General features: G+C 45.0%; 9 protein-coding genes and 2 non-coding genes across 11 annotated transcripts in view; 2 read left to right on the top strand and 9 right to left on the bottom strand.

The window, feature by feature from the left end:
• The window catches only part of LOC138069278 (zinc finger protein 184-like), a 1,142,341-nt gene that overhangs the window by 217,481 nt on the left and 897,391 nt on the right, over positions 1–27,469 (bottom strand). The window lies entirely within an intron of this gene.
• Positions 3,627–4,007, bottom strand: LOC138069324 (histone H2B type 1-C/E/F/G/I). Its single transcript, XM_068960575.1, has one exon. The coding sequence runs from the start codon at positions 4,005–4,007 to the stop codon at positions 3,627–3,629; it is 381 nt and encodes a 126-aa protein (XP_068816676.1).
• Positions 4,312–4,704, top strand: LOC138069318 (histone H2A type 1). The gene has a single exon (XM_068960570.1). The coding sequence runs from the start codon at positions 4,312–4,314 to the stop codon at positions 4,702–4,704; it is 393 nt and encodes a 130-aa protein (XP_068816671.1).
• Positions 5,179–5,859, bottom strand: H1-5 (H1.5 linker histone, cluster member). The gene has a single exon (XM_068960563.1). It carries the CDS (start codon positions 5,857–5,859, stop codon positions 5,179–5,181), a length of 681 nt encoding a protein of 226 aa, XP_068816664.1.
• LOC138069315 (histone H3.1) lies at positions 8,187–8,597 on the bottom strand. Its single transcript, XM_068960567.1, has one exon. It carries the CDS (start codon positions 8,595–8,597, stop codon positions 8,187–8,189), a length of 411 nt encoding a protein of 136 aa, XP_068816668.1.
• Positions 9,886–10,197, bottom strand: LOC138069331 (histone H4). Its single transcript, XM_068960582.1, has one exon. It carries the CDS (start codon positions 10,195–10,197, stop codon positions 9,886–9,888), a length of 312 nt encoding a protein of 103 aa, XP_068816683.1.
• On the bottom strand, positions 17,137–17,547 carry LOC138069317 (histone H3.1). The gene has a single exon (XM_068960569.1). It carries the CDS (start codon positions 17,545–17,547, stop codon positions 17,137–17,139), a length of 411 nt encoding a protein of 136 aa, XP_068816670.1.
• LOC138069319 (histone H2A type 1) lies at positions 18,600–18,992 on the bottom strand. Its single transcript, XM_068960571.1, has one exon. It carries the CDS (start codon positions 18,990–18,992, stop codon positions 18,600–18,602), a length of 393 nt encoding a protein of 130 aa, XP_068816672.1.
• LOC138069326 (histone H2B type 1-C/E/F/G/I) lies at positions 19,295–19,675 on the top strand. Its single transcript, XM_068960577.1, has one exon. The coding sequence runs from the start codon at positions 19,295–19,297 to the stop codon at positions 19,673–19,675; it is 381 nt and encodes a 126-aa protein (XP_068816678.1).
• On the bottom strand, positions 24,147–24,218 carry TRNAM-CAU (transfer RNA methionine (anticodon CAU)). Its single transcript has one exon. It is a non-coding gene; the product is annotated as a tRNA-Met (tRNA).
• On the bottom strand, positions 24,541–24,611 carry TRNAG-GCC (transfer RNA glycine (anticodon GCC)). Its single transcript has one exon. It is a non-coding gene; the product is annotated as a tRNA-Gly (tRNA).

Here is a 27,469-nt window from a genome sequence, read left to right as displayed (position 1 = left end):
AGAGTGAGAAAACAATTTTCTGTTTTTTCAACCACCCTGACACCCAGATGGGAGTACCTTGTTAATGCCAGTGGTGAAGCTGAAAGTGAAGTTGCTCAGTTGTGTCCAACTCTTTTCGACCCCTTGGACTGTAGCCTACCAAGCTCCTCCGTCCAGGGGATTTTCCAGGCAAGCATATGGAAGTGGGTTGCAATTTCCTTCTCCAGGAGATCTTCCCTACCCAGGGACTGAACCCTTGTCTTCTGAATTGTAGGCAGACGCTTTAATGTCTAAGCCACCCAGGAAATCAGCCAGTAGCAGTAACATAGCAGCCAGTAACATAAATATAATGCTACAATCCCAATCCTCTGTCTCTTTACCTGTAGACCAAAGATACTATTAGCACTTACCTCCTTAGATTGAAAAAAATAATTGGAAAAAAAAATTAAATAATGCACAGAATCAAAAGATAATATACACTTAACACATGGCAGCCAATAACTAACGTGACTTTTCCCCCCATATGTCAAAAGCAAGATGTAAATGCCATATAATTTAATCCTTGAGGGCAGATCTTTGAGTAGAGCCATAACATAAACCCTGACATTCAGTAATCCCGTAAATGACAAAATATTAGAGCAAGTTGAATAAAAACCTTCCAGATGTATAAGGAGATAAAGTAAATGAAATATATGAGAACAAAATGCTAAAGATGGAAAAACTGAATAGAGTACCAAAGCAGGTCATTCTGATATTCTGAACTAATAAGAGTATACCTGAAAGCAACCTAAACAGGTAGAAGTAGCATAGGCCCCAGAAAACTATTTGAGACTGAGGTTATGTCAATACTTGCTAGCTGGATATGTTGGATTTTACTTTGTGAACCCATGTGTATGAACAGCCACACAAGATAGCTGTTCTCTTGCTCTCTGTACATTCCCTGTGTGAAAAGCCCCTGCTTTACATTATCCCACTCATAGGACTGACCTTTTTTCTTAATCATAGAGATTAAACTTCTTCAGTGCTTGCCCCCTGTTCCAACCAGTGATTGTTGTATTCTTAGAACAGAATAGCTCTAGCATGCTGGGTTAATAAAGAGAAACTTTGATGGTTGTTAACCAAAGGAACTGTGAAGGAGGTCATCTGTTGGTTTCCCTGGTAGTTGATGAGCTCACATAACATCCATTCCCACTGTAATTGATACACCTCACCACCCTACCCCCATGAAGACTGCTGCCTTGTCCTGTCTGCTGTTGGTACACAGTGGGGAGTCACTCTAGAACTCTGCTTCAGACCTGTAAGATACACTAGCCAATAAACTGTTGATGTCTCTGTTGCTGTCTCCAGACATTTCCTTTGGTCTCAAGGTTGGGGGATTACAGGACTTGCAGGGCTACAGAGTACAGCCTAACACCATGAGTCTCCTGTAAAATGGAGATAATAATGCAGACCCAGTTTTCTTAGGACCTTATGAGATGATATACACTGCTTCCAAGTGTGTTCTTGGAAGCTGGATGAGATCCACAAATGTTACTATGAAAGAGACATTAGTTTGTTTTTTTTTTTTCAACAAAATAAGTAATTATTCAATTTGAGAAATAAAAAGTATAATAAATGTTTCACCACAGAGTGATCTTCTCTGTATCATACAGTTTTGTATTTTCTGAGTTAGACATATAGTGTCTTAATTGAATAGTACATTAGTTAACTAGTATTTTTTTTTCACAGCTGTACTAAGTACCATTGGGAGCATGGGAATTTATTGTAAGTAGTATGTGGACTTTGGTATTTAAAATGTTGAAACAGAGAGTGTAAATATCATTCTGTTTTCTACTCTCTTTAAATCTTTCTGATGAAGTAACTGGGGATGTGTTAATTTGGTGCTGGTAGGTCTTCAAGGCCTAACACATGTTAATCCTTGCTCCCTTCCCTGATCGTTCAATGTCATACAAAGAACAATTTTTAGGCTCAAAGTGCATGCTCTTGTTCAATCATAGCTGACTCTTTGCAACCCTATGAATTGTAGGCCACCAGGCTCCTCTGTCCATGCAATTTTCCAGGCAAGAATAACAGAGTGAGTTGCCATTTCCTCCTCCAGGAGACTGTCCTGACCCAAGGATCCAACCTCGAGTCTGAATTCTTACCACTGCACTACCTGGGAAGCCAAACTAGTAGGCAGTAAATAGCATATAACTGAAGTTAAATAATATATATGGGCTTACCTGGTGGCTAAGTGGAATTGGCCTGCATTGCAAGAAATGCTGGTCCGATCCCTGGGTCAGGAAGATTTCCCTAAGAAGGAAATGGCAACCCACTCGGGCTCTTGCCTGGAAAATCCTATGGACAGATAATCCTGGCGGCCTACAGTCCATTTAGCCACAAAACAGTGGGAAACAACTTAACGACTAAAGGACCACCGCTGGGAGATTGAACCTCTTGCTGGGAGAAAGAGTGGAAACAGTGGCTGACTTTATTTTGGGGGGCTCCAAAATCACTGCAGATGGTGACTGCAGTCATGAAATTAAAAAAACACTCCTTGGAAGGAAAGTTATGACCAACTTAGACAACGTATTAAAAAGCAGAGACATTACTTTGTCCACAAGGGTTGGTCTAGTCAAGGCTATGGTTTTTCCAGTAGTCATGTATGGATGTGAGACTTGGCCTATAAAGAAAGCTGAGTGCCAAAGAATTGGTGCTTTTGAAGACTCTTGAGAGTTCCTTGGACTGCAAGGAGATCCAACCAGTCCATTCTAAAGGAGATCAGTTCAGGGTGTTCTTTGGATGGAATGATGCTAAAGCTGAAACTCCAATACTTTGGCCACCTGATGCAAAGAGCTGACTCATTTGAAAAGACTCTGATGGTGGGAAAGATTGAAGGCAGGAAGAGAAGGGGACAACAGAGGATGAGATGGTTGGATGGCATCACCAACTCAATGGACATGGGTTTGGGTAGACTCCAGCAATTGATGACGGAGAGGGAGGCCTGGAGTGCTACCGTTCATGGGGTCGCAGAGTCGAACAAGACACTGAACTAACTGAACTGGGAGAAAATATGCCATCCTGCTACTCTCCAGGTTTCAAAGACTGCCTTTTCATTTAGAATTTCTCCCTTATTACAAAGTAAAGAAGAAATGAGTGAAATGAACTGTTGAGCTGACTCAGAAAAGAAACTGACATGTTCTAGATTTTTCCCTCATAGAATCTGACCATGTAAAAAAGTGAACAGTAGTGCCCTTACCAAAAGGGGTGAAACATTTAAATTTAAGAACATGATGCAGCACCAAACTACGTGAAAAATCTAAAGGTAGGACAACCTGCTTCTATGCGTGCTCAATCAGTAAGTCGTGTCCAACTCTTTGTGACCCCCATGGATTGCTCTATCCATAGGATTCTCCTGGCAACAATACTGGAGTGGGGTGCCATGCTCTTTTCCAGCGGATCCTTCCGACCAAGGGATAGAACCCGCATCTCCCTGCGGCTCCTGCATTACAGGTAGATTCTTCGCTGCTGAGCCACCGGGGAAGCCCAATACTGCTTTTACCTACTTCTAAAGTTAGATAAACTAAGTGCCAGTTCTCTTTGGAAACCGTGAATGGCTCTGAAAAGAGCCTTTGGAAGTGTTGGGGTCTGATCAAGAAGTCAGTGGCTCACTTGGAGCTGGTATACTTGGTGACGGCCTTGGTGCCCTCAGACACCGCGTGCTTGGCCAGTTCTCCGGGAAGCAGCAGGCGCACAGCCGTCTGGATCTCCCTGGATGTGATGGTCGAGCGCTTGTTGTAATGCGCCAGGCGCGACGCCTCGCCTGCGATGCGCTCGAAAATATCGTTCACGAACGAATTCATGATGCCCATGGCCTTGGACGAGATGCCGGTGTCCGGGTGGACCTGCTTCAGCACCTTGTACACGTACACGGAGTAGCTCTCCTTGCGGCTGCGCTTGCGCTTCTTGCCGTCCTTCTTCTGCGCCTTGGTCACCGCCTTCTTGGAGCCCTTCTTCGGGGCGGGAGCGGACTTGGCTGGCTCAGGCATAACTGACGATAATTACAAGATCGCAGAAAAAAAATGAAGGATCTCTCAGAGCCTCTATTTTATCATGCAATATGCAAATTAGATTTAGTACCGTTCTGTGTCTGATTGGTGAATACTCGTAGTGACATCACATTCAATTTTGTCCAATGAAAACGCTCATTTTAAGGACCTACACTTTACTCTGCAACTTTGACTGCACCTTTACCCAATGGAATAGCTTCTTTTTCGCGCCCAACTGCAGCTATAAAACGTGCAGTTTTCTTTTACTTTAGTCTCCTCGGGTGTAGTCTTGAAGAGTTGTAGTATGTCTGGACGTGGTAAACAGGGCGGCAAAGCTCGCGCCAAAGCCAAGACCCGCTCCTCGCGGGCCGGGCTCCAGTTCCCGGTAGGCCGAGTGCACCGGCTGCTCCGCAAAGGGAACTACGCCGAGCGGGTCGGGGCCGGGGCCCCGGTGTACCTGGCGGCGGTGCTGGAATACCTGACGGCCGAGATCCTGGAGCTGGCGGGCAACGCGGCCCGGGACAACAAGAAGACCCGCATCATCCCGCGTCATCTGCAGCTGGCCATCCGCAACGACGAGGAGCTCAACAAGCTGCTGGGCAAAGTTACCATCGCTCAGGGTGGTGTCCTGCCCAACATCCAGGCGGTGCTGCTGCCCAAGAAGACCGAGAGCCATCACAAGGCCAAGGGCAAGTAAGGGGTCAAGAGCCACGCCTTCCAAACCAAAGGCTCTTTTCAGAGCCACCTACTTTTTCTGCTGAGGAGCTGGGACAGTAGTATTAATTAACCTTAGTCTGCGAAGTTGCTTCGGTCGTGTCTGACTCTGCGACCCCATAAACGGGCAACCCACCAGGCGGCCCTGTCCTTGGGATTATCCAGGCAAGAACATACCATGAAAGTGAAAAGCGCGACCCCATGGACTGACTGCATGCAGCCCAAGACGCTAGTTTTCGGGCTGTCAGTGCTCGCTTACTCAAGTACAATATATATATAAGGTCTGCATGTTAAGTTCTATGATTTCATTGGTAGGAGGAAAATGGGAATTATTAACGGGAAGGAATATTGGCTTGGAGAACGATTAGAAAATAGATCAAAGTGCACAGCTGTTTCCAGAGATCTCTGGGTGGCTCTGAAAAGAGCCTTTGGGGTTTGCTTCTCAAGCGCCAACTTTCTACTTCTTCTTAGGAGCCGCCTTCTTCGCCTTTGCAGCTTTGGGTTTTGCTGCCTTAGGCTTGGAGGTTTTGGGTTTAGCCGCCTTTGGCTTCACTGCCTTGGGCTTCGCGGGGCTCTTAGCAGCCTTCTTTGGCTTTGCTGCTGTTTTGGCCTTCTTGGGGCTCTTGGCCACTTTTTTGACACCAGAGGCCGCGGGCTTTTTCGCCTTCTTAGGCGTCTTCTTAACGGCTTTTTTCGCTCCCGAAGCCTTCTTGGGTTTTTTAGGGGTGGCCCCTGCGGGTTTCTTCGCTTTCGCAGCCCCCGCCTTCTTGGTTTTGGGCTTGGCTTCCCCAGCAGCCGCCTTCTTGTTGAGCTTGAAAGAGCCGGAAGCCCCGGTGCCCTTGGTCTGCACCAGTGTGCCCTTGCTCACCAGGCTCTTGAGACCCAGCTTGATGCGGCTATTGTTCTTCTCCACATCGTAGCCGCCGGCTGCCAGCGCCTTCTTGAGCGCAGCCAAAGAAAGGCCATTGCGCTCTTTGGAGGCGGCGACAGCCTTAGTGATCAGCTCGGAAACTGGAGGCCCGGTAGCCTTGCGCTTCGCCGCTCCACCGCTCGCGGTCTTCTTGGTTGTTTTCTTCTTGGCAGGAGACTTCTCCACCGGCGCCGGGGCAGCCGTCTCAGCAGGAGCGGTTTCCGACATTGCGATGGGAGAACCTGCTAGAAGCAAAGAGACTCAAATTCCAAAGAGCAAGTTTTGCAATGCTGTCTTGCGCCGGCCCGGGTTTATATAAGTCGGTGCTGCCCTGTGATTGGTGGAACGTCCGATCCACCGCCCTCAGGCAGCAGCCTGTCGTGGTTGGACTCCCAAACTGTGTTTGTTAGTCCCCAAAATTTGATTAAATGTTAAAAACAGTGGTGCAGAATTTGACTCTTTGAAGCTTCAGAGGAGGAAAACAGCCTCCAAGTTCACATACTTGTTTGTGTTTTTATGACTCACGCGCAGTTAATGAAAGATATTTTTAAAAATCCCTTCAGCTTTTCCTATAGATTCACCGGACCTAAGGCATCGAGCTACGTAGTTGCATATTGCAATAAAGTTTTAGTTAAGTATCAAGTGAATGTTTTTTAAAAGGCATTGTCGCCAAGTTCGGCCTTCGATTTTTGCAAGAGGAAAGACACTAGGTTCCTTGGTTTTGCTTAAACTTTGCTTCGAACGGCAGCAAGTAACACAGGTGCAGGATGGCCAGTTGCCTACAGCCACAAATTAAGCATATAGATTTTACTTTAAAAATAGGTTTTGCGTTCCAAGGAGTTTCCAGGTGCCAATGTCTTTAGAGAATGGGATTTCGCGGCTCGGACTAGTTCTGTAGTCAAAGTGACTTCTTCCATGAGGAATAGAAATTGCTTTGGCTTCAGAATCCAATGACCTGTCTTCAAATTCAAACAAATTTAGTCTGTTTTTGATTGAGAAGTTTTCTCCCTTTAATTTGTAAGCAAATCCATTAAAATGAGAAAGAAAATTTCTTAACCCAGAAATGTATTTTAGAAAAAAAACTCTGAAATCGGCTAAAAATTATTCAAGGGCTTCCAGCAACATCGGAAAAGCTGTTTAGATGGCATGGGTCTCTCTCCGTCTCTCAGAAGCTGTTTTCCTCCTTTGGAGCTTCAGCACTTTCCACTGCTCTCCCTCAAACTCCATTTCCACCAACATTTAACAAATTGAATGGTCAGGAACACCTTCTTTTGTAGGACCTCAGTGTGGATATTTCTGCATATTTAATGAAGACAGACCTGTATCTTTCAGTGAAATAATTGGCTTCTGACTATAAGTGTGGGTTGGATAGTAAGAGAGTGAGTGGAGGTTATATAAGTTCAAGAGAATTCAGGAAAACATTAACATCCAAGGGCCCTGAGGCAGTAACTTTGAGGTGAAATGGAGGGTAATGTTTGTTATTTTTTGGGAGGAGGAAGCTTGGAGAGGATTTTGTCCCTGGATGCAATGATGATTAGGGTCTCTCATACATTCAACAGTCAGTTCTTGTGAAAACCTGTAGGCTGACACTTCATGTCTTCAGGGGTTCCTGGAGTTGAAACTATAGCCTCTTATGGCCAAATCTAGACAGTGGCTTATTTTTGTATGGCCAAGGTAAGTTTCTGTATTTTTAAGAATATTTTTAAGATGTGACAGAGACTATATGTTACCTGCAAAACTTAAAATATTTACTTTATGGCTTTCACGGTTTGAATTTCTTCTCAGATAGTTCATGTTTTTCCTACAGGTCTGCCTTTTTTCAGAATTATGCAAACCCAGATCTAAAGAATAGGAGATCTTAAGAAAATGATTCAATCAAGCATTTCCCACTGTTTCAATCACAAAACTTTCAGAAAACTTGGGAAGGCTGGGAGGGGAGGGGGCGGTGGTGGTGTCTGCTTTACAAAAGAAGGGCATAATATAGCTAACATTCATTGAGCATTTAGTGCCAGGAACGTCTTAGTATGGTCTACAAACTAATTCATTTGCCACATTTTACAACTGTTGTAGGTGAGTCGCAGAGAGCTGAGTAATTGGGCAACTGGCTGCTGTGAACCTCGACCAATATTTCTTCCTGCAACAGGGAGACAGGAGACACATTATCTTAAGTTGTATGGCACTTGGCAAAAGGTGGGGGGAAGGCGCTTCATTTGTCATTACAGAACTGTCCACAGAAAGCACTAATTAAGAAGTAATGGACCACTTTCAGTCACTTCCTTTAGCCAAGGATTAAATATTATCACTTAAAAAAAAATGCTTCCCCGAGAAACAGTTCAAAAGACTGATTCGGAGCCCAGGATACAGCCACTTCTGCATAGTATTGACGTGGCACAGTAATATTTGGGTCCACGATACGTTCCCATTTAAAACTCATGGCGTTTTTCATTTGCTGGTAATTATGTATACTCGACAATGAACAGCTCCCTTTTGGTGACAATTGAGGGGCTCTTAAAAGAGCCTTTGGTGGTATGTGTTACTTGGAGGAGCCACTAAATTTATGCTCTCTCTCCACGGATGCGGCGGGCAAGCTGGATGTCCTTGGGCATGATGGTGACGCGCTTGGCGTGGATGGCACACAGGTTGGTGTCCTCGAAGAGCCCCACCAGATAGGCCTCGCACGCCTCCTGCAGCGCCATCACGGCCGAGCTCTGGAAGCGCAGGTCGGTCTTGAAGTCTTGCGCGATCTCGCGCACCAGCCGCTGAAACGGCAGCTTGCGGATCAGCAGCTCCGTGGACTTCTGGTAACGGCGGATCTCGCGCAGAGCTACCGTGCCGGGCCGGTAGCGGTGCGGCTTCTTCACGCCGCCGGTGGCCGGCGCGCTCTTGCGGGCCGCCTTGGTGGCGAGCTGTTTGCGCGGCGCCTTGCCGCCGGTGGACTTGCGAGCCGTCTGCTTAGTGCGAGCCATTGGTAAGTAGTGCCAACTACCTAACAGTGATGTGAGAACTCGGTCTTCCCAAAATATATAGCGAACCTCGCGTCTTGATTGGACAATAAACTGCTGCTCCCTCGCCCACCCCGCCCTTCCACGCCCATTCTTTCTGGGTTTAGGAAGCATTGTCCCGCCTCTTCTTCGGACTCTAGGATTACGTGGTGAGATAGGAAATATCTTGTTGGCTTTTTAAAAAAGCCCGCAGGATGTATCCAAATTCTTAAATTTGTCATCTAGAGTAGGGGTCCCCAACCTCCTGGACCTAACTGTCTGGTGATCTGAGGTGGAACTGATGAAATGAAAGTAAGAATAAAGTGTGCTAGTCTCTCAGTGTCCGAATCTGTGATCCCATGAACTGTAGGCTACCAGTCTCCTCTGTCCATGGGATTTTCCAGGCAAGAATACTCAAGTGGTTTGCCGTTTCCTACTCCAGAGAAATAAAGTGCACAATAAATAGTCGTCGCTCTTCAGTTGCTCAGCCGTGTCCCTACTCTTTGCGACCCCATGGACTACAGCATGCCAGGGTTCACAGTTCTTCACTATCCCTTGGAGTTTGCTCAAACTCATGTCCGAGTCAGTGATACTATCTCATCTTCTGTCGCCCCCTTCACCTCCTGCCCTCAGTCTTTCTCAGCATCAGGATATTTTCCGATGAGTGGGCTCTTCGCATGACGCGCCCAAACTATTGGAGCTTCTAACGTGGCTTAAATCATCCCGAAACCATCCACCACCCAGGCGCGTGGAAAACTGTCTTCCACAAAATCGGTCGCTGCCGCCAAAAAGGTTGGGGACAGCTAATCTAGAGAGTCTTGCATTTAGATATAAGCTGTCAGGATTTGACAAGCTTCAATAACATGAAAGGAGTGTTTAAGTGGAGGCAATGAAGTTAAAGTCAACCCAGCCACCACGTTCTGTTCCAGAACTCTGTAATAGCTAACTAAAACGAAGCTTGGTTACCTTTTTCCCTTAATACTTATTTGTTATTGCTAGCCGTACTGCTTCGTGAGCTATTTACCCTTGAAGTGTGAGCAGTCAACACAAAAGCCATTTTGCCTGGCTTACAAGAAAAGACATCAAACGAAAATCTGCCACTGTTGGTGACGGAAATACTGACGAAGGACTGGAGGTTGTGACCATACGCAAATTATACCTGAGACCTTAATCTTTCCCACACAACCTAACGACTTTAGCGTCTACAGCTCTTTACCAGACTTAGTGGGTGGCCCTAAGAAGGGCCTTTGATATATGACAGTTAAACGCAGCTTTAACCACCAAAGCCGTAAAGGGTACGTCCCTGACGTTTCAGCGCATAGACCACATCCATGGCGGTAACAGTTTTGCGCTTGGCGTGCTCGGTGTATGTGACCGCGTCTCGAATCACATTTTCCAGGAACACCTTTAGCACCCCACGAGTCTCCTCGTAGATGAGACCGGAGATCCGCTTCACGCCACCACGACGAGCCAGACGACGGATAGCGGGCTTAGTAATGCCCTGGATGTTGTCGCGAAGAACCTTGCGGTGGCGCTTAGCACCCCCCTTTCCGAGACCCTTACCGCCCTTGCCACGTCCAGACATATCTGCAACCACACTCACTACGGCGCTGTAGTTCCCCAAGGCCGTGTTTTATATAGTGATGTTTCGGACCTGATTGGGAACCGCTCAGACCAGCCGTGACGCCTCTGGGAGTTTCCAGACCTGAAGCCCGGCCCACGTTTTCCGCAAAATGGAGAGGCGCTTAAAATACAGTCAGAAAATGGTCCTAATAAAATCCCTCCGTTCAGCTTCTACAATACATTGTGTTGCCCGTGCCCACAACTGGAAAACTATTCCTTTGTTTGGGTTAGGACTTGCTGTCCTTTTCTCTTTTTATGCTCTCTCTTAGGCATTGATCGTACTAGCGAGTTGTGGCTTCCGGAATGAATCGGCCCATCTCGAGAGCCGTGATTGAGTCTTTTGGGGGTTTTTGTGAAACCTCGTGGCTGAGAGCCTGATTATAGATAACTTCAGGATGGGCTTCCTCATCGTTCTCAGCAGTGGTCTCCCCTTTTCCTTATCTTTTACTCGTCCTATCATCTTCCTTTCTCTTCCCTCACTAGCTGCCACATTTTTGCTGGTAGAACTGGTTTTTTCAAATGTTCTTCGTTTCACTTAAAAACACTTCAGGAAATTGAGGAAGCTCAGTTTTTACCCGCCGTTTCCTCTGGCGAGTCCATGAGTAAATGAAAATCCTCTCAGGGACTCCTTTCCCGTCCTCCCCCTACCCTCTACCCACCCCCACCCCCGCCATCACCACCTTCCTCTTTCTCTCCTTTCTTGAATTGAGAAATCAAGTGCACCCCAAAATTCTGTGCCTTTAATAGTATCTTTAATAAAGCGCTGAATGTAAAGACCAGGGACGATTTTGTTCCAGGAATTTAAAAAATAAAAAACTTTCAAATGTTTCCTTGACTCCTGGCTATTTGAAATGACCTTTCGAGCCCTAGCTTGTCTGTAGCAGATTTCATTTCTCAGAGAAAATGCCTTCTCTAACGCATAACACATTTACTTTTTCTCTTTTTCCGAGCTTCAGAAATGTTTACCTTTTCTCTTTCAAATATGTGTGGTTGATTATTTACTACTTGAACAAATACCTAATATTATTCTCCAAATTTATTTTATAATCTCTGTAAATACTACATGTGCAAAAGACTGCATGCCCATCTTCTATTAGTTAATCCATTTCTTATTGAGTAACTTGTCTGTCTTCTTCTTCCTGCTCCTGTTTAGTAATGGAATCTGAGTGCTTAACCTTGAAGATGTTATTGGGTGGGTAATCTCAACAATCCTCTTGCCTTGCAACTATAGAAAAACCAGGCAGCTTTCTGCCTTGTTACCTAGCAGTTGTTCAAGAGGGTGTTTGCTATGACCAGTGCATTATCTTGGCAAAATTTTGTTAGCCTCTGACCTGCTTTGTTTTGTACTCCAAGGCCAAATTTGCCTGTTACTCCAGGTATCTCTTGACTTCCTACTTTCACATTCCAGTCCGCTATAATGAAAAGGACATCCTTGGCGGGTGTTAGTTCTAAAAGGTCTTGTAGGTCTTCACAGAACCGTTCAACTTCAGCTTCTTCAGCATTACTGGTAGGGGCATAGACTTGGATTACTGTGATATTGAATGGTTTGCCTTGGAAATGAACACATATCATTTTGTCGTTTTTCAGATTGCATCCAAGTACTGCATTTTGGACTCTTGTTGACTATGATGGCTACTCCATTTCTTCTAAGGGATTCTTGCTCACAGTAGTAGAATAATGGTCATCTGAGTTAAATTCACTCATTCCAGTCCATTTTAGTTCACTGATTCCTAAAATGTCTACATTCACTCTTGCCATCTCCTTTTTGACCAGTTCCAATTTGCCTTGATTTGGGATTTAACATTCCAGATTCCTATGCAATATTGCTCTTTACAACATTGGACTTTACTTCCATCACCAGTCACATCCACAACCGGGTGTTGTTTTTGCATCGGCTCTGTCTCTATTCTTTCTGGAGTTATTTCTCCACTGATCTCCAGTAGCATATTGGCCACCTACCCGACCTGGGGAGTTCATCTTTCAGTGTCCTATCTTTTTGCCTTTTCATACTGTTCATGGGGTTCTCAAGGCAAGAATACTGAAGTAGCTTGCCATTACCTTCTCCAGTGGACCACGTTTTGTCAGAACTCTCCACCATGACTCGTCTATCTTGGGTGGCCCTACATGACATGGCTTATAGTTTCATTGAGTTAGACAAGGCTGTGGTCCATGTGATCAGATTGGTTAGTTTTCTGTGATTGTGGTTTTTTCATTCTGTCTTGTCCCTCTGATAGATAAGTATAAGAGGCTTATGGAAGCTTCCTGATGGGAGCACTGACTGAGGGGGAAACTGGATTTTGTTCTGATGGGCGGGGCCATGCTCAGTAAATCTTTAATCCAATTTTCTGTTGATAGCAGGGCTGTGTTCCCTCCCTGTTGTTTGACCTGAGGCTAAACTATGGTGGAGATAATGAAGATAATGGCGACCTCCTTCAAAAGGTCCCATGCATGCATTGCTGCCCCCGACCCTGCAGCAGGCCACCGCCAACCCATGCCTCCGCCAGACTCCTGGACACTCACAGTTAAGTTTAGGTCAATCTCTTTTGGGGTCACTGCTCCTTTCTCCTGAGTCCTGGTGCACACAGAATTTTGTTTGTGCCCTCCAAGAGTCTGTTTCCCCAGTCCTGTGTAACTTCTGGCTCTATGGTGGGGTTAATTGTGACCTCCTTCTAGAGGACTTCTGCCATATGAGTCTATAACAACAATGTATGTTTCTCGAGGACATGTTTCTCCTTCTTAACAAGAACCTTCTGATTAACCTTGTTGATTTAAGATGAATGTTGTGGGAGTGGGTCTGGTAAAAGTATATAAGGCCTTGAAAAGACTAGCAAGTGGGGCACTCTCTATCCCCCTTCTGATGTCTATGTCAGAATCTTTCTTTGTTTTTTTTTCACTGTAATAAAACTTCTGCTACACAAAAGCTCTGAGTGATCAAGCCTGGTCCCTGGTCCTGAAGCTAATTTTTTGGAGATCACAAATCCAAGACTGTTCACCATAAGCTATCATTATTGTTCTTGCATTGTTCTTCATTCAAAGTTAGTTTATTTACTAGTAATTAGTGCCTTTCTTAATTCTCATTTCTCCTGTCCTCCAAACACATATATTTACGCATAAACACACAAAGACACATGCAGACATACACTAATCCAACACTAGTCCTTTAGAATGTTTTCTACTCCATGAGCTTAACTTCTCAAATCTTTTCTTCCATTCCATAGAGTCCTACTTCTCAACACAGATTGGCCTTACCAAGTCAGAAGCTTAATTATGAGACAGGCAAGCACAAAATGTTCCTTCTTCCTTGGTCCTACCCCAGAGCAATCACCATCCTTGCTTTCATTCTCAAGGGTTCCTCAAGCATTTACGCCTCCATGTATTATTTCAGTTAAAGAAATTTGAGGGTGTAGAATCTACTGGCCCCTTCATCTTATTACACTTTCTATTATTTATCTTTTGCCCTGCATCTTTTGGGATCTTATTTGCCTGAGCAGGGATCAAACCTGAGCCACAGCAGTGAAAGCACCGAATCCTAACCACAGGCTACCAGTGAAGTCCCCACTCTGCCCTGCTTGTGTCTGCTCATGACTTGGAGCCAGAATTGCAAAACCCTTTAAGAAACCCCTTACCTTCTCCCGAGGCTCTCTCAAGACCTAAATATATTCTCTAATATACACAGCTGTTCATGCCTAACACTCTCTCCTTGTTTTGCCTTACCTTGTTTCCAAAATTCTGTAATACAATGTGACAAATAATGGTCTTCATAGTCCATTCTATCTCCTAATTTAGTCACTTTTCATGCCTAAATATATCAGATAATAACTGCCAGAAACTCTGATTGCCGTTTATTCAGTTCACCTTACTAGCATCTCCAGGGTTAGATGGATATTGAGAAAATAAAAATCAAGATAAAGATTGGAGTCCATGGAGCAGGAATCCCCTGCTGTCTTGCCCCCTTGGGTTTACAGTAGGGTCAGAGGCTACGAACACTGCTCCTAAGCTTCTAATCTTTAAAAGCAGACTGGTATTTTTGGCTGTTTCTATTTCCCCAAAATTCATATGTTGAAATCTAATCTCTTACGTGAGGGTATTTGGAAGGTAGGGTTTTGGGGAGGGGCTTAGGTTTTAAGTACAGTACCCTCATCAGTGGTATTCATGCCTCTATAAAAGAGACCCCATTGACTCTTCCACACATAGAGAAAATAGCCATCTATGAGTTAGGAATAGGGCTCTTACCAGACACTAAATCTGACAGCGCTTTGATCTTGGACTTCCCAGCCTCCAGAGCTGTGAGAAATACATTTCTATTATTTATAAGCCACCTAGTCTGTAGTATTCTGATAGAGCAGCCTGAGCAGGCCAAAACTTTTCTGAAAGTCATGTTTTTAAAAAATACTCAGAGTTGGTGCCTTTGAATTTAATGGTTATTCTAATTTCTTTCTTTCTTTTTAAGAATTTTTGGACATTTCCTAAAACCACCTTTTCTACAACCAACCTTAGGCTTCTAATAGAGCATGTCCTCACTGAGCCATAGTACACTTCTTAACTTCAGATCTCAATCGGTATCCAAATCCCAGATGTCCTTACTGAGAAATTGCAAAATGTTAAAACAGCCTAACTTCTGCCTTTCCACTTAAAGGAAAACAGGTTTTTCTACCTAGTTCATTTTTTTTCTTTTTCTTAAACAATTACTTTATTTTCCTACAGACATGGGAGGCTTATACAGATCTCATTTCCTCTGAGGGTTTGTTCAAAGAATCCCAAACTGAGATCTATTGGCTTTGTCTTCCCAGCACTTGGCTACCTTCAGAAAAGACAAAGTTTTCTAGAGCTGCTGCTGCTGCTGCTGCTGCTAAGTTGCTTCAGTCGTGTCCGACTCTGTGAGACCCCACAGATGGCAGCCCACCAGGCTCCCCCGTCCCTGGGATTTTCCAGGCAAGAGTACTGGAGTGGGGTGCCATTAGTGAAGGATTAATATGTATATTCTCTAAATCTGGGGAACTATCAACAAACTCACAAATGAAAACACATATGAAAATACTTTGGAAACTATAAAGTTTTATATAATTCTTGTCATCAGTATTATACCTACTCCCCATAGAATTCAAGATGTATCTTGGATGAAATGCGCAATGCAGGAGGTGAGAAACACTCAGTAATTACCTGAGGCTATCTTGTGTCTACAGTGTTGCAAATCAGCACTACATTCATTCAAATAGAATTTGATGAGCACCTGCCTGTGTCAGCCTTTTTCTATTCTGGAGAATCATCAGTGAATAGCGTGAAATTTTTTTTTTTTTTTTTGCCTTATGATATGTATATGGTGATAGAAAAGTGGCAAATTTTTACATTTAAAACAGTTTCACACAGAGTTGGAGAAATATCGTATGACATCCCTTATATGCAGAATCTAAAAAAGAAATGATAAAAGAGAACTTATTTACGAAACAGAAACAGACTCACAGACTTAGAACAAACCAGGGGGAAAGGATAGAAAGGGAGTTTGGAATCGACATGTACACACTGCTATATTTAAGATATTAATAGATAACCAACTAGGAATTACCTACTTGATAGTACAGGAAATTCTGCTCAATATTTTGTGGGAGCTTGGATGAGAGGGGAATTTGAGAGAGAATGGATATGTGTATATGAATGATTGAGTCCCTTCGCTGGCTACCTGAAACTATCACAACATTTGGCTATATAATCAGCTATACTTGAATATAAAATAAAAAGTTACAAAAATAAAACAGGTTCACACAGACTTAGGAGAATACTCTCCAGATCCTAGAATTTCATATGTGTGAGTGTGATGTCAGGTATGGGATAAGCCCACAAGTGATGTGGAGGGCATTACTGCCTCAAACAGGCTCACTGGGGCTTCTGCCTCTAGACAGTCACCAGATGTTGATGGCATGCATGACGCCTGTCATGAGTATTCATTGGAAGGACTGATGTTGAAGCTGAAGCTGCAAAACTTTGGCCACCTGATGCTTTTGCCAACTCATTAGAAAAGGCCCCGATGCTGGGAAAGATTGAAGGCAGGAGGGGAAGGGGACCACAGAGGACGAAATGGTTGCATGGCATCACCAACTCAATGGCCGTAAGTTTGAGCAAGCTCGGGGAGATGAAGGACAGGGAAGCCTAGTGTGCTGTAGTTCATGGGGTCGTAGAGTCGGACAAGACAGCAACTGAACACTGTGGATTGCTCCTTGTGCTTGTCTGTGTTCATGAAAGCTAGCAAATAAAAGCCAGAGGACTAATTTGTTAATTTCCCAATATCAAATCTTAGAATGGGGGTGAAGAATAAACAGCTCAGAACTTGATCCTGCAGGGTTACCACGTGCTACCGCTAAACAGTGAGAAATGCAGTTCTCAGAAGGACTTAGTTTCTTGAACACCCTGTAGCCAGCTTCAACCGGATTCATTTTTTGGAGTTGTATAAAATAATCTGATTTTCAGTTACGTTAGAGGTCTGCCGACTATTGCTAGATCCTGGGCCACATTGCTTGACTTAACCTAGATATACTCTGCCCTTCCTTGGACCCTGGACAGTTTAATCAGTAATTGATTAGAACTTTGTTAATTGACTCCTCCTTACAGACTTTTACACTGCAAAACTCAAGACAGGGCCCAGGTGGTTTTATGGGTGGAGACACTCTTGCCCCTATTAGCAGTTATCAGTAAGCCTTTAAAAATAGCTTACAAAATTGTCATGGCGTGTCCAGCCTTGGCAAGTACGCTTCACACCTGTATTGTGACAAAGACTATGTAGTTTTTAGATAAAATTTTTCTCGGCTTTATGAGAAAAATTGTGTAACAGCTGTTCTCAGTGAAGACGGAAGTGGCTCTTAAAAGAGCCTTTGGGAGGAAGCTAATGCCCCCAAGCCAGGTTAGGAGTTTATGCCCTCTCCCCGCGGATGCGGCGAGCAAGCTGGATGTCCTTGGGCATGATGGTGACGCGCTTGGCGTGGATGGCACACAGGTTGGTGTCCTCGAAGAGCCCCACCAGATAGGCCTCGCACGCCTCCTGCAGCGCCATCACGGCCGAGCTCTGGAAGCGCAGGTCAGTCTTGAAGTCTTGCGCGATCTCGCGCACCAGCCGCTGGAACGGCAGCTTGCGGATCAGCAGCTCCGTGGACTTCTGGTAACGGCGGATCTCGCGCAGAGCTACCGTGCCGGGCCGGTAGCGGTGCGGCTTCTTCACCCCGCCGGTGGCCGGCGCGCTCTTGCGGGCCGCCTTGGTGGCGAGCTGTTTGCGCGGCGCCTTGCCGCCGGTGGACTTGCGAGCCGTCTGCTTTGTGCGGGCCATAGCTTGAACAGTTGTGTCTCGGAAGAGGCAACTGAACAACTGGTGCCAGGACGAGACTTTATACAGATGATCCGATCCTGATTGGCCAGACTTGGCTGGAGTAATCTGATTGGTTAAAAACCGATCTTCATTTGGATCTTATCCTGAAAAGGTTTTGTTTTCTGTCCTCTTAAATTTGTGTTTTGTATTTTCGTAGGGAAGAATTATGGCTGCACTGTATCTTGTCTGAGTTTTTGGTTTTCGACTTAAATATTGATTTCACCAGTAAGAAAGGAATTTGGTCCAGAATTTTTGTAAGTCAGGGACTAAGTTGTTCTAAAAGAAATTCATTTTCATTGGGGTCTTTTTCCCTTTTCAGATAATATGGGGGGGGGGGAATTACAGCAAAGTAATGTATTTGCTAATCTAAAAAGTTCCACTTCATAACTGAATCAAGATCTGCATTTAATGTTTGTATCAAGACCTAAAATAAAGTTTCAAAATAGACCGGCACACTGGTCCTATGAAGACAGAACTTGATTTGCTCAGCGTGGTGTAGGGAAAGGGAGGTGGGGGGTGGGGTGGGGGGTTGCTGTGTGCTTGAATACTAGTAAGTGGTTGTCTAACTTAATTGATTTTGATGCAAATGGTTGGACTTCAATATGTAAACTGCGTACTGACCAGAAGGCCTGGAGTGATGCTAGGTTTACATTGAACAAGTGATTACATGTTTTTGTAAATAGGTAGCCCTGAAAAAAACATTTGATAAGTTTTAACTGTTTGGACCACTGGGTTCTAATAATAAAAACCCAGAATCGCTGAAACAAAATAACCGTCAGAAATGTTTCTTGGCTGGCAATTATGGTTTTACAGTGGAGTAAACTGAAAATTGGTCTTTCTTTACCAGATGTTAATGCATGTTCAGTCAATAGGGGCCTACATATTCCATACACAGAACTGTAATCTTAGCCAGGCACGACAGGTTTCAGGAAAGTGCTCAGTTCTTCCACAGAAGTTATGGGTGGCTCTGAAAAGAGCCTTTGTTCTTAGAGGTTGAAGCATGAATTTAGACCTTATTTGCCTTTCGCTTTGTGATGGCTCTCAGTTTTCTTGGGCAGCAGCACCGCCTGGATGTTGGGCAGGACGCCGCCCTGAGCGATAGTGACTTTGCCCAGCAGCTTGTTGAGCTCCTCGTCGTTGCGGATGGCCAGCTGCAGGTGACGCGGGATGATGCGGGTCTTCTTGTTGTCCCGGGCCGCGTTGCCCGCCAGCTCCAGGATCTCGGCTGTCAGGTATTCCAGCACCGCCGCCAGGTACACCGGGGCCCCGGCCCCGACCCGCTCGGCATAGTTACCCTTGCGGAGAAGGCGGTGCACTCGGCCCACGGGGAACTGGAGCCCGGCCCGCGAGGAGCGGGTCTTGGCTTTGGCCCGAGCTTTGCCGCCTTGTTTGCCACGTCCAGACATAGTGCAGTACTCAGAAGATACACCAGAAATAACTAAAGCGAAGGAACTCACAATTTATAGCCGCAGTGCGCGCGAAAAAGCAGCCGTTCCATTGGCTAAAGTTCCCTTAACTATTTTAAACGAAACAAATGCAATTTCTTCCAATACGTTCTCTTATTGGACAATGTTGGCATTGACGTCATCACTAGTATTCACCAATCAGATAGAGAGGTTTACTAAGACTTATTTGCATATGGAGTTGTGACTACAAAAGGGACTCTATGCTCCCTTTGTTTCTCGGAGATTTTGTAATTTCTGTCAGCATGCCTGAGCCAGCCAAATCCGCTCCGGCCCCGAAGAAGGGCTCCAAGAAGGCGGTGACCAAGGCGCAGAAGAAGGACGGCAAGAAGCGCAAGCGCAGCCGCAAGGAGAGCTACTCCGTGTACGTGTACAAGGTGCTGAAGCAGGTCCACCCGGACACCGGCATCTCGTCCAAGGCCATGGGCATCATGAATTCGTTCGTGAACGATATTTTCGAGCGCATCGCTGGCGAGGCGTCGCGCCTGGCGCATTACAACAAGCGCTCGACCATCACATCCAGGGAGATCCAGACGGCTGTGCGCCTGCTGCTGCCCGGGGAGCTGGCCAAGCACGCGGTGTCTGAGGGCACCAAGGCGGTCACCAAGTACACCAGTTCCAAGTGAGCCGGCTCGCAGCCCTGCAAAACCCAAAGGCTCTTTTCAGAGCCACCTACACTTTCAGAGAAACAGCTGGTGCACTTGGTTGTAGCCTAGTTTCACTCAGATAACGCTGCTGGTTTGACGGCGGAAAACGAGGTAAATTTTTTTTTAAAGCTCTCTACAAGCAGTCTTGGGTAAGCATTTAAGGCAGTGTATTTTTGCCTGGAAAATTCCATGGACAGAGGAGCCTGGCAGGTTCTGGGGCCTCAGTCGATCATGGCTCTGCAACAGAGCACAAAATTGCCATGCAGATTTAGTATGGGTTATTTGCTGCCCACTGAAATGGATTTTCAGTTTTGCCCTCAGCTACAATGGCACCCCACTCCAGTACTCTTGCCTGGAAAATCCCATGGACGGAGGAGCCTGGTGGGCTGCTGTCTATGGGGTCGCTAAGGGTCGGACACGACTGAGCGACTTCACTTTCACTTTTCACTGTCATGCATTGGAGAAGGAAACGGCAACCCACTCCAGTGTTCTTGCCTGGAGAATCCCAGGGACGGGGGAGCCTGGTGGGCTGCCGTCTATGGGGTAGCATAGAGTCGGACACGACTGAAGTTACCTCGCAGTAGCAGTCCAGTACAGCAACCGAAATTTCTTTTTTTCAAAGCGAGTAACGCCCCCTCCTCTGATTGGGCAGCAGGACTATTTGAAAAGCCCGCCTTGGGTTGTAATTGGCCTGATACTCTGCCCACAGTTTTGCGCGTTTTGTAGAGATTTTCTCGAAAGTAAATTACTAGCTCTGTCTTGGAATGCACAAGGCTCGGGAGCCTAGAGCCATAAAGCTGAAAATTAACGGTTCTGTGTTCTGCAGTCGGATCCTGAGCGAAATTGCCTCTTTGTTTCTATTTCCCATCCTCTACAGAATAGGTACTGCAATATTACCCCTGTCTACGAAGATCTTAGGGTGAGTTGGAATGATTTATGGAAATATTAAAGGTCCAGGACGGTACTTGAAGAGAAAATGTTGAACAAGAAACCCAGCAGCTTTGGAAAGCCGCGTTCTTCCAATGTTTAATCAGGATGCAACGGAAGGGAAACATCCAGGAATCATTTGGCCGGGGGAGCAGTTTTCTGGTAGTGTCCTGAGTACACAATTAAAAATCCCGCGAAAGAGGTCAGCGAACTCAGTATTAAAGAGAAGAGCATGTTTATTTAACGCATGGGCTAGTTAGGATTATTAGGGAATGGAATTTCTCAAGGCATGATAGAAAGTCCTTCAATTCCCCATTCTTCTGCATCTTTCATTAGTGCCTAAATTCTTTTCAGTTGGAATCATTAACATCTTCCGCTACCCTGGCATCCCCTTTTACCAACAAATGATTGCTTTTGTAATTCTTTTTTTTTCTCCGCATTAACAGCAAAATAAGCCCCTACACCCATAACCCCACTTAAGAGTGCAGCATTTAGTGTCTTTCCCTTTGTTACTTCCCTTAAAATTGGGGATATGGACCTATATCAGATGAACAGTTTTGTCCCTGTCACAGGCAACAAGCCTCCTGAAAGTTATGCCAACATGTCAATGAGTCCTGCAAAATATACAGGGTTTGTCATTCACTCCTCTTTTTCCAGTACCTGCGCCCCTGTCATTAGGTCTTGGAAGCTGGCAAGAGCAGTCCCCTAATTTCATCCTGAACCCATCGACTTCCTATTCATCGCCTCTATTATTTGCTTTTTCTGAGATTTTTTTTCCTTCTACTGTCAAGAGATCTGAGGGATAATTACCGTCAGTGGGTGATATAAGTATTGCCCTCTTCTGCCATCTTGTGGCCAGGGAACAGAAGGACAGATAAAAGGCCTTGGGTTTTCCAGATCCAATTGAAATGCTTCAACTTTTTACTGACAGTAAATTGGAATAAGTAAAGTGATCATTTCTGTCTCTGTTTAATCACCGAATTTAAGTTAGCTTCCCCAGAAATCACTTGTGGGCATGAGAGAGGAGAGAGGTATTGTTCTGTGGTCTGGTCAGAGCTGTCCAAATAAAAAGTCAAAAATCAAACATTCTGCACCCTAAAATAAATAAAACAAGACGGTCATGGACACACTAGCTCTGTCCACAAACGATAAATATTTGAATATTTTCTGTAAAACTAAACACCTGACAAAATCCTGATTTTTGCTGGGAGGGAGCATGAATTTTCCACTTTGAGAAGATGCTCAATCTATGGTTACAATATCCAAGAACAGTCTTAAAATTTATTCTTGAGAGCTTGTTTGGAGGTTCTAGCAGGGGAGCGCAGCTACTCGTATACCCTTGACCAAAGACCGGTCCTCCTCTATCGGGGATGGTCGTCCTCTTCGACCGAGCGCGCAGCTTCGGGAGGGACGCACATGGAGCGGTGAGGGAGGAAGGGGACACCCGCCTAGCCAGCCAGATCAGCCGAATCAACCCTGGCGATCAATGGGGTGACAGATGTCGCAACCAGATCGCCCTCACATCCTAAAATTTATTCTTAGATAGAACCCAGAAGAAAATAGTGAATTGTTTCATCTTTCTTGACAAATGTTTTCTTTTGGATTAATCACATATGCCTCTGGTGATCTGTGAGATTAGAAAACTTGCTACTGAGGATAGTACTTTAAGAACCACCTCAGATGGATATTGTATTTGCTATGGGCATCAGTGTAAGCAGATTGAAAATGAAATGAGATTTCACCTGGCACCTGAACTGAATATAGTGATTCTATACAGTTATAGGACTTTAATGTGGAAAAAAATACAGTTGATAAAAGGGCTTTAATGACAGGATTTCTAAAGACTCCCTTACCAGGTTGACAAAGAAGTTGCCTTTATATTTTATTGTTAGTTAATTTATTTGGCTGTACCGGGTCTTAGCTGAAGCCCCCAGGATCTTCGATCATTGTTGCAGCGTGTGGGATCTAGCCCCCTGATCAGGAATGGAAGCCTGGCGCTCTGTGTTGGGAGCGTGTTGTCTTAGCCAGTGGACCACCAAGGAATTCACTTTAGAACCAAGTGAAAATCAAATATGACCCTTTGGCCTTCCATTCCAGACATTTATGTAGATAGATATTAGGTATTCTCATGTTTGTTTATAGATAGTTGCATAGAAATAGGCTTAATTAATAGTATTATAAAGAAAAGACTTTCATGTAGATACTTTGTCAAACCATTTGAATAAGCATTGTGTGATTAAAAAAAAAAACTTCATAATATGACTTGTTCTCAGGCTCTTGGTAAATAAAAATTACTGATCCAAAGAAAAAAAGGGAGGTTAGGGGAACGGGAGATATGCATATCAAATTCATGATGCTAAGTCACTTCAGTCGTGTCCGACTCTGTGCTACCCCATAGACGGCAGCCCACCAGGCTCCCCCGTCCCTGGGATTCTCCAGGCAAGAGTACTGGAGTGGGTTGCCGTTTCCTTCTCCAATGCATGACAGTGAAAAGTGAAAGTGAAATCGCTCAGTCCTGTCTGACCCTCAGCGACCCCATGGACTGAAGCCTTCCAGGCTCCTCCTTCCAGGGGTTTTCCAGGCAAGAGTACTGGAGTGGGTTGCCATTGCCTTCTCCCAAATTCACGATAGAGTTACCCTAAGAAAAGGGATGTTAGGGTTGGGGGTGCAGCTGAAGGGTGCTTCAATTTTATGGGTTGTTGTTTTCCATAAATATAAAAGAAATTTGTAGTGAATATATATCATAATGTTAAACAGTAGATGGATTTTTTGTGGTCATTTTTGTACCCTTGTAATTTTTTAAAAGGTGAAAAGTAACAATGAATAGTGTTGTTTGGTGTATTTGAAATTGTAGCTTTTCTACAAACAAGCAGTGCCTAAGATGTGACAGGCCATGGTCTACATACTACAGCAATCACAGGGGGACGAAATAGTGAATGAATAAAGTAAAATATACCTTTATACTACATAGTGATGTGTTAAGGAGGAAAACAGAGCAGCAGGGAGAGATTTTTGAGAATTGTTATTTTAAATAAAGTTCAACTCCCTTTAACCAAATTTCTGAAACTGAAATTCGCTATATATGGTTTTAATTCTAAATTTAAGTTCTTGTTTACAATACGATGGGTTAACACTAATTTTCTGCTCTCTGAGATAACACATCTGACATTAAAACCTTTCTGATTTGTGAATTATTTTCGTCTCAAAATTTTCTTGGAATAAAGTTTATTCCTGTATTACCCACGTTTTCATTAGGTATAGAAAGACGGGCATCAGGGTTGCTAAGACTACAGTCCTTCATTTCCTCTAACTACCGCGCCCCCCCCCTCGCGCGCCCCCCCCCTCGCGCGCCCCCCCCCTCGCGCGCCCCCCCCCCTCGCGCGCCCCCCCCGCGCGCGCCCCCCCGCGCGCGCCCCCCCGCGCGCCCCCCCCGCGCGCGCGCCCCCCCTCGCGCGCGCCCCCCCTCGCGCGTCCCCTCAGGACAAATACAAAACAGCTCCCCTCAGGAAAAATACAAAAGAGCTAGCAGAGGATGGTTTCGATCCATCGACCTCTGGGTTATGGGCCCAGCACGCTTCCGCTGCGCCACTCTGCTTACCGCGATATTAGCTATTCAAAATAATTCCTTTATTACACTTTACGTAAAAGGCTATTTTTAGAAACTGGAGAAACTTTTCTTTCAAAGCCCATTCATTAATTTTACTCATGCTACAAACAAAAGAATGAATCCAAAACGGATTGATTTATATATTCTGAAGGCAGAAAATTGGATGCTTCTGTTAGGAGAACAACCGGTCGCCAACCAGTCTGCCCCTTTCACCTAGCAGAAGTGATTGCGGGTCTTAACGGTTACATTTCCGAGCTCAAAACCAGAGCATTTTCAAAATTAGAATTAAAAAAAAAAACGGAAATGCTGTTGCATTGGCCGGGAATCGAACCCGGGCCTCCCGCGTGGCAGGCGAGAATTCTACCACTGAACCACCAATGCTCACGGTATTAGGCCTTGCTCCCTTTCTAAATGGCTTTTACTTTTTTTTTTTTTAAACTCGCTACATCGAAACTATATATTAGGTTTCGTTTTTTGGTTTTACTGAATAGAACCTTGTAATGTTCCCTTTTCCCTTCTTTTTAGGAAATCCTCCTTTCCACTGCAAGTTAACAGCGTCCCTCTGCGACACCGGAGGTTGGTCTGGGTGTGAGTGACCCAGTCCTGGGCGTGTCCCAGCGGATGGTGGCCCCCGTCCCGGTGGGAGAAACTGTGTGTGTGTATGGAGGAGCTCCATGTCCGGGCGGGTTCTGGAAGGTAGGGAAAGAGGAGAAAGGGGGGGACGAGGGCAGGAAGGAAGGAGAAAATGGGGACGAAGGGTAGATCCAGAAAGAAGAGAATCTGAGAAGAGGAAGGGAAGCGTGTCAGAGCAAAAGGAGAAAGACGGAGAGGAATGAGAGGGAAGGGGGGAAGAAAGGAGCCTAGTGCTGTTCCCTTCTGGTCACCCCAAAGGAGAGGCAGTGGCGGTTTTAGGAATTCTGTGCATTTACCTTAGGCTCTGGTTGCTATGGTTATGAAAGTGGCACTAGAAACTCCTTCCAGTCAAACAGGGAATAAAAGTCTAACTAAAGAGTGTTTGTGTGAGCAGCTCAGTCATGTCTGTCTCTTTGCAACCCCATGAACTGTAGCCCACCAGGCTCCTCTGATTTTCCAAGTAAGAATACTGGAGTGGGTTGCCATTTCCTTCTCCGGGGGATCGTCCCAACTCAGGGATCGAACTTGGATCTCTTGCGTCTCTGGCATTGGCAGACTGGTTCTTTACTACCCACCTGGGAAGCCTACTTAAAGTTTAATTTTCCCCCAAAATATACAATCGTGAGTCTCATTCATACAAGTGTAAAAGTGAACCCCTTTGAAAAGATTTTACCTCTTTAATGAGACAACTGGTGAGGTTTTACTACCAGTTAAAAGGAGAATTCAAAGAGTGGATGCCATTTATAGATCAGGAATATTGAAAGTAAAGTCTAAATAAAGTCCAAACTGGCTTTTATACTGCTGAGGATTGGTGAGGAAGGTGGACTTGGGAGGGAAAAAATGTCCCTTCAAGAGACAGAATTAATTTGCATGTCTATAGACAGCAATTGGACCATAAAAAGGCTGAGCCAGGAAGAACTGATGCTTTCAAATTGTGATGCTGGAGAAGACTCTTGAGAGTCCGTTGGACTGCAAGTAGATAAAAACAGTCAATCCTAAAGGAAATCAACCCTGAATACTCAATGGAAGGACCGATGCTAAAGCTGCTGCTTCAATACTTTGGCCACCTGATGCAAAGAGCCAACTCATTGGAGAAGACCCTGATGCTGGGAAAGAGTAAAGGCAAAAGGAGAAGGGGGCGGCAGAAGAAGAGATAGTTAGATAGCATGACAGGCTCAATGCACATGAAACTGAGCTAACTCCAGGAAATAGTGGAAGACAGAAGAGCCTGGTGTGCAGCACTCCATGGGGTTGCATAGACACCACTTAGCAACTGAACAAGACAGAAATTATTTTCTATTGCTGCCAGTTATCAAAAATTTACAGAATTGTAAAATACCTCTCATTGAATCAGAATCAGATGACACTAAAGGGTGTGCTATAATTTTCCTTTGAGGCATACATTTCCCTGACAGTTCCTTCCTGTTTTAGGAAAATTCTGTGGACTCAGCACAAACAAACGGACTAAACTCATAAGTTAAACTCATACGTTAAGAAGCTCTCCATTGCTCAAAGCCATGGGTGCTGGTCTGCTGTTTCTGACTGTCTCCCCTTAAAGTCTAGGGTGGGAGATTCTTACCATGTGGGTGTACACATTCCTGTAAGAACTGACGAAAAATCTGTATAAACTCCTTAAAAGCCTGTGCACATACACACATTGAAATTCAGTTTGGGGCTTAGGATGACTGTACCTGATTTGTCCATCTGTTCCTGGAAGAACCCCTTCCAGGGCCTGAAAGGGAACTCTTGTATGACGCTCTGAAATGAATTATCGGAGGAGGCACAGGTGCTGACAAAGCAAGAGACTATTGGGAAGGAGTCTTGTGGAGGAGAGCAGGAGGGTAAGGGAACCCAGGAGAGCTGCTCTGCCAATCTCTGGTTTATGGTGATGGGATTAGTTTCTGGGTTGTCTCTGTCCAATTGTTGTGGAATCCAGAAACACACCTTGAAGGACACACAACACAGTGGAGTACAGTTTATTATGCCAGTAGGTCCGGGGGAATCAGTTCCCAACAAGGATCCTGTTTCTGAGAGGCCCAGTTTTATGCCCCCCATTACGTTTGTGACTGGTTACATGTTAGCAACTTTTTTGTTGTATATGATTTTGGTGCTAGGAGAACAAACAATTAAGGTTAAAGGGGAGAAACAATGATTATACATCAAGGGGGGATGTCTCCATGGTTAATCTAACAAGGGCAGCATGACCTCGACTACAATCTCCATTTGTCATCTTTAGGGAGGGAAGCCTCCAGGAGACCTGGTTTTCACTAGCAACAGTTTCCTCACTCTTGGGCAGGGTTCAGGCCCAGTTCACATCCTGTCTTTAAGATGGATGACAGGTTTCAAGATGGAGTCTCTCCTGCTTTCCTCACACTGGCCTCAACACAATCATTCTGACTCAGGTACTTCCTTGTGTCTCACGCATTGCTCAGCCAAGAAGGATGCCAGCAAGAAAGATTCTGGAAGGTGGTAGGACACATGGCATCTCCTTTGACCTTTCTGAATACCTCTGGTTGGTGGTGGCTTGTTAATTCTGTGTAAGGCAGTCCTGACCTCCTGTTGTAAAATAACTCCTGCAAACGGTTGCTATGGTGCCTGCAGGGTGA

Source organism: Capricornis sumatraensis, chromosome 22 (assembly GCF_032405125.1).
Source record: "Capricornis sumatraensis isolate serow.1 chromosome 22, serow.2, whole genome shotgun sequence".
Classification (NCBI taxonomy): Eukaryota; Metazoa; Chordata; class Mammalia; order Artiodactyla; family Bovidae; genus Capricornis; species Capricornis sumatraensis.
This window is presented reverse-complemented; position numbering and strand designations above follow the sequence as displayed.

Excerpts from the sequence above, each read along its gene's own strand:
- LOC138069324 (XM_068960575.1), bottom strand. The coding sequence starts at position 4,007 with ATGCCTGAGCCAGCCAAGTCCGCTCCCGCCCCGAAGAAGGGCTCCAAG.
- LOC138069318 (XM_068960570.1), top strand. The coding sequence starts at position 4,312 with ATGTCTGGACGTGGTAAACAGGGCGGCAAAGCTCGCGCCAAAGCCAAG.
- H1-5 (XM_068960563.1), bottom strand. The coding sequence starts at position 5,859 with ATGTCGGAAACCGCTCCTGCTGAGACGGCTGCCCCGGCGCCGGTGGAG.
- LOC138069315 (XM_068960567.1), bottom strand. The coding sequence starts at position 8,597 with ATGGCTCGCACTAAGCAGACGGCTCGCAAGTCCACCGGCGGCAAGGCG.
- LOC138069331 (XM_068960582.1), bottom strand. The coding sequence starts at position 10,197 with ATGTCTGGACGTGGCAAGGGCGGTAAGGGTCTCGGAAAGGGGGGTGCT.
- LOC138069317 (XM_068960569.1), bottom strand. The coding sequence starts at position 17,547 with ATGGCCCGCACAAAGCAGACGGCTCGCAAGTCCACCGGCGGCAAGGCG.
- LOC138069319 (XM_068960571.1), bottom strand. The coding sequence starts at position 18,992 with ATGTCTGGACGTGGCAAACAAGGCGGCAAAGCTCGGGCCAAAGCCAAG.
- LOC138069326 (XM_068960577.1), top strand. The coding sequence starts at position 19,295 with ATGCCTGAGCCAGCCAAATCCGCTCCGGCCCCGAAGAAGGGCTCCAAG.